This window comes from Dermacentor andersoni, chromosome 5 (assembly GCF_023375885.2).
Source record: "Dermacentor andersoni chromosome 5, qqDerAnde1_hic_scaffold, whole genome shotgun sequence".
Lineage (NCBI taxonomy): Eukaryota > Metazoa > Arthropoda > Arachnida > Ixodida > Ixodidae > Dermacentor > Dermacentor andersoni.
The window spans coordinates 188,672,032-188,685,818 of NC_092818.1; the positions used below are offsets into that span (position 1 = coordinate 188,672,032).

The 13,787-nt window shown below is 47.3% G+C and overlaps 1 protein-coding gene across 1 annotated transcript in view; it reads left to right on the plus strand.

Moving 5' to 3' along the window:
• Positions 1 to 4,679: 4,679 nt before the first annotated feature.
• Positions 4,680 to 13,787, plus strand: part of LOC126531741 (acetylcholinesterase-1-like) — an 81,704-nt gene continuing 72,596 nt past the window's right edge. The window contains exon 1 of the mRNA XM_050179446.2: positions 4,680 to 6,408. Within this exon, the coding sequence (XP_050035403.1) occupies positions 4,838 to 6,408 (1,571 nt within the window). The 5' untranslated portion in view covers positions 4,680 to 4,837. The remainder of the gene's footprint in view (positions 6,409 to 13,787) is intronic.

The following is a 13,787-nucleotide window of genomic DNA, read 5'->3' on the forward strand; positions in this document are numbered from 1 at the left end:
CCAGACTCATTGGTCTGCGACCAGTTGCGCAATCCATATAAACTCCTGTTAGCTTCTTGGTTTAAATAATATACGGCGGTCTTAAAGAAAGATGTTCTACGTCCTCATATACTCTGCCACATTCGCAGGGAGAGAGAGAGATACTACACTTTGATCTTAGCAACGCGGCCAATGCGATATCGATTTGTTTCCCTTCCTTCTTCTTCTTATTGTTCTTTTTTTTTGCGGAAGTCAGAGACGGCCAATAATGTTTCTAGGAACGTGTTGAGCTCAATCTTTATAGGGAATTCATTAATAGGATCAATATAATAAAAGTCACAGTTCTTATTAGTTCCATCGAACCACGTTCTTCTACTAGCTCGGGCCGATGCATCTCGTTCATTCAAAGCAACCGCCGGTCTGTCTGGTGTAGGACTTGTCGGGAGGATCTCGTGCGTACGCCACTCTTAATTTCAGCGCCTTTCGCGTACGTCGTGGCATGTTTGATCCCACAGTTTTGCGGACTTGTTTTGTCATCATGCAGAGCATCAAGACAAGAGCGGAGGCAACTTAAAAGTGTCCTTAAAAGTGTTCTCAAAGGGGCAATTAGTACGCCGAACCTTGCTGCCTCTTTCTTAAGTTCGGCAATAACCAATGTTAACATAGAGAATGTGAGGCTGGCCTTAACGGTTCTTTGAGCTGCTACGCACAAACTGAGAAAAAAAAAAAAGCTTATCTCTATAAAAACATGACATTCTTGCGCAGCTGTGAGAACAGTTGTCATGATAAGCAGCTTTTGCGTTGGATGAGAAGTTTCTTATTCAACGCAGAAGCTACTCAAGCCTTTCAAAGGTGACGGTAGGCAAATATACCTGTACGTATAATCATCTCCAGGGAGGTTACAAGTGGACTTTGCAAGAAACGTCGAAATTAAGCTCGGCCTTTACAAACAACGCTTTTTAAGTGGTCGTTTCAAAGAAGGTATTTTGTTATCGACACAACAGTTAACGAAATAAAGAAAATGAACATAAAAGTGAGATTATTGGCTGTGGCAATTTAGCTGTTAGCCGCGGCAATCGTGCAGCTTCCAGACCACTTTGCGCACCAACGTCTTTTTTTTTCTTTTCCCCCACTTCGATGAAGCTGGAATTCGTCGGAAATTTTAGCTGAGCTGCAACCATGGCAGCCGAGAAGTATCAATGCGGACGGCAGCGACGGCTGCCAAGACAATTCTGCATTCCGGTTTCACATCGTTGCGGGAACATTGCACGGCGGGCACTTAAGATCACAGCTGCGAGTGCTCACTACGAATGTTCTCATTTATACCTCAGGCACGCACGCGTGCTTAGGACCAGAAAATGTTTACGTTTCCGTCTCCTACAAAAGAGGAGGAAAAAGGAGCACCCGGTAACGCCTCACGACGACGAGGAATAACAACCGTCTTCGGGCGGTGTTGTTTTTACTGTTATATATTTTAATATTTATAACGGGCTTGGTTTCTTATATGTATATATATATGTATATATATATGTATATATATATGTATATGTATATATATATATATATATATATATATATATATATATATATATATATATATATATATATATATATATACTGCATGCCGCCCTGTCCAACGCAAATCGCCAATTAGCATATTGAAGCGGTCGTCTGTCTCTCGAAAATAGCTTTGTGGTGAAGCCACTGACCTTCACGGGCCCATTCAAACACTGAAGTCGCAGGGAAAGTGCATATATTGCATCACGGTGCAAAGATAGAGAGAACAACTGTGAGTACGCTATGCGACACAGTTTCGTAGCGTCACTGTTGTTGCGTATCCTTACTAATAGAGTTCCCGATGTTTTTCTTGAGGAATTCAAGTACCGTTGCAAGAAAATTTAATGCACGTAGGGGTTGATGATCGCGCCGTATGGCGTTGTGTACTGGTCGCGTGATCAGCATATACTTAGCAGTTCTCTGAATAATTTGATTGCGTGTAACGTTGTCTTAGCTTGTTTTCCACAAGCGAAGATTGTGGTGAGGTCTCGTGTACATTGCGAACGGTCCATTATCTTATATAAATTGAGATCCGATCCGATGGTTAAGCAGTGACATCCCATCATTAAATACATGTTAACTGCAATGGACGTTAGTCAGGGGGCCGCACTTAAATGCTTGCCCTTTGTTTATTGTCGCTCACAGCTACGAAAGTGCCATTCTGCTGTTGTACGTGCGTTCAATTTCCGGTGGCGGCTGCGTTCTGTCAATCAATCAATCAATCAATCAATCAATCAATCAATCAATCAATCAATCAATCAATCAATCAATCAATCAATCAATCAATCAATCAATCAATCAATCAATCAATCCGCTATGTTCGTGTCACCATTTTCTCCGTACCTGCCTGTACACTGACGCCGTCGGGGTTTTAATAGAATGGAAATTAAAAAAAAAAAAAAAACTTCCTAACGTATTGGCAAATGAAAAGCCGGGGAATTATTTATTAACGTTTCAGAGTGCTGCTATAGAGGGCACACTTTAGGTAACGACATATGTGTGTGGATGCTAATTAGCAGGCTAGAGGCACATATGAACGCCATGCTATATATTGTCTGTGTTGGGAAGCGCGTAACACAAGTAAAATAGCCTGTTATGTGGCTATGTAGTTTGCATACCGCTCAGTACCCAGAATCCATTTCGCCTGCTGTGCTGAGAACAAAACGATTGCTTTCGGTTTATAGATGGAGTATACATACCTTAAAAAATGAAAAAAATAAATACAGCACGTCCCCCGCACTTGAAACCTTGTGCACAGCTCTCCAATCAGGTAGCCGCGTGCGAGACATAAAGACGCTGGCAGTTTGTTCGGCTCCAATCCACGGCGTAATAAAATAGTTTATTTTGATCCCACAGATCTACGACTGGTGTGCAATCGTACTGGTTCAAGGAGTGCTCCCTCACCCGGAGGAGTACTAGCTTGCCGTTACTCCCGTCTTTTTGGCACCTCTTGGTACTTGTACTTACACGGGTAAGTAGAACGCATGCAGCAATATTGCAGTAGCAGGCGTCCGTTTAAGTTATTATTGCCTTCGTATATGGGTTCTTGGGCTGCCTTTCTAACACTAACAAAAGAATTTTAAGGCGTCTGTGACTTCTTTTTCCCTCATAGCACTGACGAGCAAGTTTTATGACTCATAGTGGTGTTTAGTTATGGCTCCCTTGTACTTATGACTTCGTCGTAACAAGGTTTGGGAAACGGCTAGTTAGCGTTCTTTGTTACTGTGAATTACAATTAAAAAGGCCAACGTTGTCCTTTATGGCTCCGTTGTAACGGGTACTTAGTTCGCATGCATACTTTACGGGTTGGCCGCCGATTAGGCAGGTCGCGCCTATCAATTTCTACGAAAAGAGTTTCACTTGAAAGGCACTTTCATATTCTAACGACCAGTGCAAACGTCGTTTTGGTACTGACCTTCAGTGCTCGCAAATGTTCCCGCATGTTTCTCAATTAATGGATACCTTGATAACTAAATCAGGCAGTAAAGTTTCACAAGCGCGCAACTTCTTGGGTGCACGTATTCTACAATAAGGTTTCTGAAGTTAAACGGCTCATGAAGCTGTTACGCAAGTCACATGGGCTCAGTCAGTGTGCCTGAAGTAGCAGCTTTGGTATGACAACTTGCCATAATTTGATTACATATATGCACGGGCAGCAGCCAGTCGGAGGCCAGTCGGGGAGGCATAAACTTGTGTAAGAATCAAAACAAAGTTATTCCGTTTAAGAATAAAGTACCAAGAGTGTACACGAAAATGTCTCCATCACTGCCATCCCGCTCTCGTTTCTTCCTTTTTAATTTTTGCGTTGGGGGCACGGAGAGGACGCGCTCTTTTGCCAGACGCACACGGTGATGCATATCTGCACGTATATGCGCGTTCAGTCGCCAGTTGGATAAGAAAAAAAAATCTAAACACGTGTCTGTTTGCTTGACTGCCTATATACATTTTCGACGCCGTCTTCCGCCACTAAGGACGTCTCGCCTGCATAGGCACAGACGTCTGGCCGGCGCTACACACAGGACGCACGTGTGCCGAGCTGCTCCATCCTCGTTGGCGGTGTGCACGTACACGCGCGCGGACGCAAGCAGCACGGGCCTCGCTCTCCAGTCGCATGTGTGCGCTGCGTCGCGAGCAGCGCACGTGCGGACACGGCGAACAAGGACATATAGAACAGGGCGAAATGGCACTCGCCTGACGTCTTTATCTGACGCGATCACGTCGATGCCACGCGATTGTTGCCGCGGTTTAATTCCACGCAGCTAGACTTCCTGAACAAGCTTTTAGATGTGACGATTGGAGAACGTAGGTGCACGAGTCGATTCTCGACAGCTCAGTGAGCGCCTGGCGCATGATCCACATGGTTCGCGTAAGAAGCCATACTTCGAATAGTTCTGTTCGATTCGATCAGGTGCCCTGTACAGAATTTGAAGAGAGAAAGGAAGAGCGAGAAATCCCGGATAGAGAGTCATCGCTGTCGAAGAAGGAAACAAACAGCAAATAAGCGCCCGTGCCAAGTCAGTTCACACCGCCGGGAACCATCCCCTCCTCTGTAGTCGCCCCGTCTCGGCTGGCGTGCCGAGTGGGAAAGGGCGCGGTTGCTTCTTGACTGTCAAGGTCGGAACCGGCGGACTCTCCAATTGGACGCTCGCGGGCCACATGGCGTTCGGGTTCTTCTCTATAAGAAGGGACCCTGTGCCGTAAATGGCCGCATTTGGTGGTTTGGGACCCGTCCTGTATTCTGGAAGGAAATTTTCTGCGCTCCGAGGCTCCCGTCGCGGAAACTAAGCTGTCTACCCGCAGCATGATGTGTGTCGGCTACGCGTCGCTCTTGCTTGCCGCCTTTGCGCTGTCACAGCCTGCGCTTGGCTTCAACCCTGTCGTGAAGACTTCCTCGGGCACCGTAATGGGACGCCGTGTTCAGCACAGGGGTAAGGAAGTGGACGTGTTCTACGGAATACCTTACGCCAAGCCGCCTCTCGGCGACTACCGCTTCAGGGAGCCCTTCCCCGTCGAGCCTTGGTCGGGGACCTACAACGCAACCGTTAAGCGGCCCTCGTGTGTGCAAGTCAAGCCGAAGGAAGACAATTCATCATATTCCCCCCTTCTGAAGATGGCGAACATGCAGCCCGTCAGCGAAGACTGTCTGACGTTAAATGTATGGCGACCGGCATCGTGCGGAGGAGGTGACTGCCGCGATCTTCCGGTCTTCGTCTACATCTTCGGAGGTGGTTTCGCCGTAGGCGACGCTTCAATTTTCATCTACGACGGTGTTCACTTCGTTGCCTCCACGGACGTGATCTACGTGACAATGAACTACAGGGTGAGCATTTTCGGCTTCCTCGACGCCGGCAATAAGGAGATGCCCGGAAACATGGGGTTGCTCGATCAGGTCATGGCGCTTCGCTGGGTTAAGAGCAATATACATCATTTCGGCGGCGATCCAGACATGGTTACCCTGGGAGGCCAGAGCGCCGGTGCCATTTCGGTGGGCTACCACGCGATATCTCCGATGAGCAAGGGTCTGTTCCGGCGTGTCATTATGGAGAGTGGAAGTCCGCTGTCAACCGTCGGCCTGCATCACGCATCCGGACCAGGCCAGATGATAGCCGTGGCCAACGTGGCCGGCTGCTACGACCTGTCGAGACCGGCGGAGCAGCAGATCGACGAGATGATCAAGTGCCTCCGAAAGAAGGATGCCGAAGAGTTGCTCAGGGCGGCGCAAGAAGGTCTGGGTATGAAGGTTTACTTGTACTTCCCGAGGGTTCACAGCCAGTTTATGCCCCTGGACCCATCCGACCCCGACACGTACTCGGTGAATGCCAAGGAGGTCTTCTTCGGACTCACCAAGAACGAGGGTATGCTATTCGCGTACGTTATTCATAAGAAGTTCGAGAGCCAGACTGACTTCATCCAGAGCAACTTCCCCACCGTGATGCGCACCGTACTCAGGAGCTTCTTCCAACACATGCCCACCCGAGCTGCTCACGACATTGCCATCGCCTACACGGAAGGAAAGGATGAGCTCTCGGAGGACGAGCTAAAAGCCATCGCGAGCGCCGTGTTCGGCGATATTATATTTACATGTCCTAGTCAGCTGTTTGCCGATGTCCTGATAAAGAAAAAAGTTCCGCTCTATCACTACGCTTTCATGCACAAGCCGACGGCCAGCTTTCTTGGCAACTTCTCGGACGAGGTAACCCACGCCGAAGAGCTTCCCTTCACGAGAGGTGTGATCGACGCGCAGCGGCAAGAGTTCCAAAAGATTACAGCGGGCGCGAGTGACCCCGTTATCAGGGACTTCGTGACGACGCCCGAAGAGGTGCAGTTCAGCGAGGAGCTGATACAGACCTGGGGTGCCTTCATCAAAACTGGGTAAGTCTCCTTCGGCTCAATCCTTACGAAGTACGTTGATCTATAAGTGCCACTTCCTTTCCACTATCTTATTAGATAAGCTACGGCATTAAGGCCATTTACTATTACACTGTGGGAGAAATGTATTGCATAGCAAGGAATACGAAAATTATAAGTATTGCAAAATTATTTTTTATGGAATATCCAAGGCTTATGTTATCACGTACTGATTTATTTTCTCTGTTGGAGCTCGTCAAAATAGGTACATGGAAAGGTTTAACGCCAACGAATGGAAAAGTGGAAGAGGCCATATGGCTACGCCAACTTGAACAAACTTACAAAAATTGCGACTGAATACATAGTAGAAACGGCGCGTAGCTAATTGAGGGAGAAGCAGGATAAGAAATTCGGTAGCAGTGAATAGAAAAATAAAAAAAATAGAAGAAGAAAAGCTTTTTGCTGCAATCCGTCTCGCCACTGCTTGTTCGAGTTGTAGAGCTTTAGAAGTGAGCCTCCTTTTTTCTTTGTTTTTGTTTTTCTTGCTAAGAGATACGGGTTTTCATTTTGCTGATCACTCGTGCATCAGACGTCGAGTACCATTTTCGCTTTACAGTGAAGATGATGACACCAACGAGGCAGGCGACAAAATCCTGTTACGAGGCCGTGAATCCATTCCGAGTAGTGTCGTAATGTGTAACCTTCAAGATGCATTCAGGCTATTCGATATCTCGCATAGACGCTGGAAAAGTACTCGAGCGCTCGAGGAACGAACGCGTAGCACCTGCAAAAACATATACGCGCCGCTTACAAAGGCGCGAACTTCATATGAACACATCAATTTCTTTTTTAGCATTGAAGCCACGGCAAGTTACTTCACGTCATCAAAGCTTGTTCCTCGATGCACGCGTAAGGAACCGAAGGGCACTACATAATGTAACGATTATGAACCTTCGGATACAGAGCGGCCGTGCATCAATTCCCGCGTTCTTCGAGATGCGGGCCGATATTTCACCTCTCGCGAGGCCGCCCTTTGCAGGGGAAAACAATGTCGCCACGTGCTGACGTCACTTAGTCTGCGCTGTGGACGTGACTGCCGCAGGCGACGGCTTCTCCGTTGGGTGCCGCCACTAGGGAAACAAAATTGTGCTCGCGGTCATCGAATTCTGCAGTATCCGGTGGTTGCGAATGGCTGCCCTTCCGCAGCCGCCACCCTCGTCGAAGCTCGATGTTTTATTCAGGCTCTCCCGTCGGGACTACGTCGGACTACCGCGCTAGCGCGAGTGCCGCCGCATCGCGTTCACCGTGCAGCCGTTCTGACCGGAGGCAATGGCCTCCGTCGCGCCAAGCCAGTCTCGGAGAAAGGGCAGAGCACCGCGGCTCGCTCCGCTCTTGTCTGCGTTTGCTGTAACGGTATGCCAACTGCCGTATCGCGTAATTAGCCTGAGGGAAGCGATGGCGGCCTCGCGCGACTTGTCTTGCGCGAGCGTACGCCGGCGCCATCGCTACGCACCGGCGCTTTTTTTGGCGCTGAGAGCGGCCGCCGTACGCCGGCGCGAGCACGTGCGCGTCATGCCATACGGTCACGCGTGTGATTGGGGGCCCCCGGTTTGGTGATTTCACTCGCGTCTACGACAGGATGATGTGGCTATTCCGAGAACATCTTGGAGGGGCGCCGCAAGACGACGAAGACAGAAGGCAGGAACAGACAGGACTGCGCTGAACTGTGTGTTCCTGCCTTCTGCCGTCGTCTTGCGTCGGGCCTTCAAGATGTTCAACAAGTACCAACTCGCCCAAACATCGATCCTTCTACGACTATTCGGAGGTCTAAGTTTGCCCCGTTGGCACGTCGCGTTTTATTACGCACTTTTTCCTGACGGCATCGAAAAATCCGCGCCGTGTCGTCTTTCATCGCTTGAAGGACGCGTTTGAATTTTGGGCGTTCCGCAAGTCTGCGCGCCTTGAGTCGTGGCGTGACGCGAGGCAGCGAGCCCATTGAAAGCCGTTGTTTGGAAAAAAAAAAGATCATAGTTTCATGCGTCGTCCACGTCCCCCGTTGATATGTATTGGCTCTCGCTTCCCGGCGCCACGTTATGGTCTAAGGCGCGCAAGCCTTTTGGTGTGATGCGTTGGCTGAGCGCGCTCTCGGTAAGCATTCGCAAGTAGCCATGTACATGAGCAATGTATGAAATGAAAAATAGGCGCGTAGATTGTGCGCAATGTACGAGAGAGGCCGTCACAAATTATTTTATTTCTATCGCAAATTTCTCGGGAACTACAGCACGTGATTTCCAATGTAATTGTTCTTGAATTTGCCCTTACTGATGTTTTGTAATTCTAAATAAATAATATATATTTGAAATTAATATTGATCAGTGTATGTCGCATTTCCTTATGTGGGCGCCGTTACTGTATAAGGGTTATTTATTGTTCTAAATGCTGCTCAGTTTATTGTCGATATCATCTGCTGTCTTCGTGAAATGTGACGTGCTCTTCACTGAATAGCCTTAGGTATTGCAGCAGTGACACTGTGGCACGCGCGCCTGTCCCCGACCATCAACACAGATGAGCACGCGGTGCCCGCGTTCATTCTCAAACGTGAACTTTTTCTCTGTACTACTGCGGCTACACGTCCCACAGCAAAGTTTCCTTCGAAAGTGTAGCGTCCGACATCCTGTCCACAATAGAGGACAAGATGTCACCACAGATGTCACAACTGATTCGTTTATAACTGCGAGCACTTTGGGAACAAGGTTCCCGAAGAGTGACGGAAACGTTGGTTTATAGCTGTTTTAGTTGTCCACTTGCCACAATGAATCAGCGGCTGTAGAGTTGAATGCTGAGCACAAGGTGGCAAGCCGGACCTCCTACCGCTGCCATCGCATTCCGACTGGAAGGTACTGCCTATAATAACTGCATATATATATATATATATATATATATATATATATATATATATATATATATATATATATATATATATATATATATATATATATATATATATATATATATATATATAAGCGTTGGCGATACGTTCACCACCACGATCTCTCTTCGCGGCGAGACATACTCGTATGCATGGGCATCCAACTTATCGTAAACAAAGTAGGAAATGTATGCGGCCATTTTCCATGCATCCGCTTGCTTAACGAGCTTTTAATTAGGTGGCATTTATGGTGCTGCCACCTGTAGCAGGAAAATGGCGGTCTTATGAGGGCGTGATACAAAGAAAATGAAGCCGTTGAGCGAGGCTTCTCAGAGCTTTAGGATTCCACTTTTATTCATTGCAAATATCGTGCTAGAATGATGCCGAAGCGTGATTACCAACTGCGTCGTCTTCTCGAGAAACGCGACGGGATTCCCGCCGACTTCGAAGCATAGGCGCACCACGTGGACAACGCGAGCGAATTTCTTTTTAAGCAGTCGGCACTCTTTGTAAGCGACGCAAGGATCGCATTGAAGGAAATGATGCTCGAGGAGGAAAACGTTGCAAGCGCATTTTAATTTTTCTTTGCATCTTTGTCGCAGTGTGAACAATAATATAAACAAAGAACCGCCTAACGCGACTTATTTATTACATAGTCAGGGCTTCATGAACTATCGATGCCTTGCACCGTTTCTTGCGCGAAAGCGAGAGAGAGAGAGAGGAAAACAAGAGGTGAAAGGCAGAGAGGGTAACCAGATGGAAGGGCGCTATATAACGTAAAGTTATTCCAAACTTTCCCATTACAATTCTGCAATCAGCCCTCCCCGATTGGTCAAAAAACTTTTTTGAACCACCCCAACTTCACCTTTCTGTCACACGATGTCACGAAAACCGCGATAGCGTCCCATCTGATATGACGTGTACACACTGATTATGCATAGTTTAATCGAACAAAAGAAAAATAGTTATTTCTGATTCGACGCCTTTTCGCCCTTAGCCCTCGGCTATTGATCAAAAGCTTTCAGGCGACACCCACTTCAACTGCCTGTCACGCGACGTCACAAAATCGCAAAAAACTCACAGCGTCAAAGTGACGTCTACGCGTTAAATTCTGCATTAATATGCCGAACAAAACTGAATTTTCTTCTGAATAGCCGCAGGCTGCCCCGTTCCGAAAGGAATAAAAGATGGCTGCCGCCGATTGCTCAGACACTGGCTACTCGCACCTGCCGGATACCATAGGTTTATTTGCGTATTGTAAAACTTTTTTGCGTGGCCGTGTAACGTTTTCGAGCACTTTCGGCGCATTTACGACCTCGTTCTGCCAGCACTTCTTTGCTGAGAATCCGTTTTAGCGTAATTCTTAAGCTTCCGTTGCATGCCGCCGCGATTTTCGACCAGCCACCGCAAGCTAAGTAAGAGAAAGCGGACCAATCGCAGACGCCGGCACCACCCTCTTCATCCGGTTATCGATTTTCAGTGCAGTGGCTCGGCCCCATCGAATCCCTCTCCACTTGAACGTGCTCCTCGCCTCTTAGCAGCCAATTAGATAAGACAAGCCGCTCAGTGTAGGCAATGCTATTCGTTTTTCAAGCAGATAAAAGTGACCTGCTATGAACGAGGAGAGCGTTCGATTGGTCTGTTCAGACAACCCTGCGGGTGACCGCCCGATGCTTGCGTCGGCGGTTACGCAAATTTGACGTCAGGAGACTGGAATAAAAACATATTGGAATAGTTTTACCTTATAGGGCCCGAAGTGTCCAAGTGGGAGAGAGAATAATGATAATCGGCATTATTTTCATGTAGGTATGTATATGTTTGCACTGACTTACAGAAGTGATTAGGATGCAGCCTGTCACTTCATGACCTGGTACTTCAAACTGTAGGACAAAAAAGTATTCCAATATAAGGCGAACAGGAGATATAATAATTGTTCTTGTGTCTCGATAAGAATTTTTTTATCATGCCGGCGATATATTGTACAATTCTCCGCTTTCTGACTTAATTCAGATGCCAGGATTCACGCCTATAGCAGTTGAAATTCCGAACTTCCATCTCGTAACATTATGGCGGAACAATCGGCGAAGAGCGAAAGGAACCGATGACGCACACTCGTTCGGTAGCGAAAGAAAGAAAGAACGAACGTAAGAGTGAACGAAAGATACGGTTTCTGGGAAAACACCTCGGAAACGTCGACTACGGTGGAAAGGGTATCGCTGCGCAAGGACAACCCCGCTGCCGGCGACGTCAGTCGCGACAAGATCGGTTAGCCTTCAGCGCGTAGGTCACGGCCTTCGACCGGATCTGTGCCTCAGGTTGTGTTCGCGCAGCGGCGCCATTAGACATCGAACATAAGATACCGAGAGTTCACAACTAGCCTCGCATAGACTGTATTAGTTTGCGACTTATGTTACCGGAACGACCAGAACGCCAGTTGACTCATTACAACGTGTTACAGGAGGTACCGTATGGGAGGATTACCTTGGAGAGAACGTGTAGAGACTCCTGACACGTGCCAAGGTGCGAGCACGCAGATGTTGTGAAGTTCCATTACGTCCCAACAGATGGAGTCTGTTTTACTGCGACAGCAGTTGTTTGCGAAGTAATGGGATTGCGTCGTCTCGTCCGTGTACATTCGCGCTTTAAGTTCCAATTCTAATCATTCTAGCATTTTAATTGTTCGTATTGTTTCTTGCGTTTTCTTTTACACCTTGATAATTGTTCTCCAGATCTTGTAAATATTACGCCCCAGTTTTTCTAATCATAGCGTGTGCCTGTATTGCATTTGCACTTTCCTATACTTTCATTATATGTAGTTATCCTCACATCGGCATTTGGTATAGCTTGAACAACATTTTGACAAGATTAGAGGAAATTGCAATGCCTTGCAGGACATTTAAAAAGATTCAGTTAGGGCAGTTCAGAGAGGTGGTGTTGCAGCTGTCAATGCCATGAGGCTCTGAGTGCTCAGCAGGAGCACGCCGTCGCGTTTGCACGCACAGCTCACGTGTCCAAACTTCGTGCATTACAATATCGTGTAGAGATGGGAGGGGTTGGGTTCTTTTAACGGTATGGATCGGCTATGCGTGAACTCAAAGCTTATTGCTGTGTCGTACCTTTTGTGTACAGTTGTTTCGCTCCCCCTTTTCGTCACCGTACCGGCAATGAACATTTAGAATGCAACCTTTTATCTGTGTTAATAATGGAAATGCGAACAGTTGCTGGTGTTTAATTCCAAAGCAGCAGTATCTAGGACGCAAGAAGATGTTGCTGTTCTGATTGAGCAGTCTCAATATTGAGGACCGCGTTTATAATAAAAGTGATACTTCTTTAAGAATTGGCGCACTTCATGCTATGGCTTGCGGTATTAGAAACGAGAAAACGGATTTTCACAAGAATTCAATTGGTGGCTAAGTGAAATTCATACGTATTTTATGAACTTATTCTTTATTTCTAGGAAAGATTTAAAGAAATATCCTTTTGTCAGAAAAAAGAAAGAACGACAATAAATGACTCTATGGAGTTAATGTTGTTGACGCACGAGAGGTAACAATAATCGGTTGGGTATATTTCGCCGCTTTGTTTCCTCTGTGAGTGCCAGGTTTATTGAGCTATAGTGGGTGCGCCTAACATAGGTTTCTTTATCAGTCAGAGCAATAAGCAAAGCGATGCGCAGCCAAACCATAGAGAAAGAAATTCATCAAGAGTTGACATTCCCATAGAGCCCAGCGGCCGAATCGACTGTAGAGCACCAATCCGCCGGCTTTAATACCTGACCCAGACTTCCGGGTTTGTCTCCGGGCGCGCGCGTTTTGAACGCTAGCTGGAACGCGTTACGCCGGCTGCGCTTATCGGTGCAGTTTCTTTTTTCACTTCTGCTGCTCAACCTCGCGCGGTCTTTGTGTAGAATCGTTTTATTATTTAGTAAAAATGATTGCGAACGATCTTTACAAGCTTCCATCGCATCTGTGCCACGTGAAATTTCGTAAAGTAGACGCAAGACGCCTTGTGAAAATCATCATCATCATCATCAGCAGCAGCAGCAGCAGCAGCAGCGGCAGCAGCAGCAGGCTACGCCCACTGCAGGGCAGAGGCATCTCCCATACTTATCCAACAACCCCGGTCATGTGCTAATTGTGGCCATGTTGTCCCTGCAAACTTCTTAATCTCATCCGTCCACCTAACTTCCTGCCACCCCCTGCTACGCTTCCCTTCTCTTGGAATCCAGTCCGTAACCCCTAATGAGCATCGGTTACCTTCCCTCCTCATTACATGCCCTGTACAAGCCCATTTCTTTTTCTTGATTTCAACTAAGATGTCATTGACTCGCGTTTGTTCCCTCACCCAATCTGCTCTCTTCTTATCCCCCCTTAACGTTACACCCATCATTCTTCTTTCCATAGCTCGTTGCGCAGTCCTCAATTTAAGTAGAGCCCTTTTCGTAAGCCTCCAGGATTCTGCCCCGTAGGTGAGT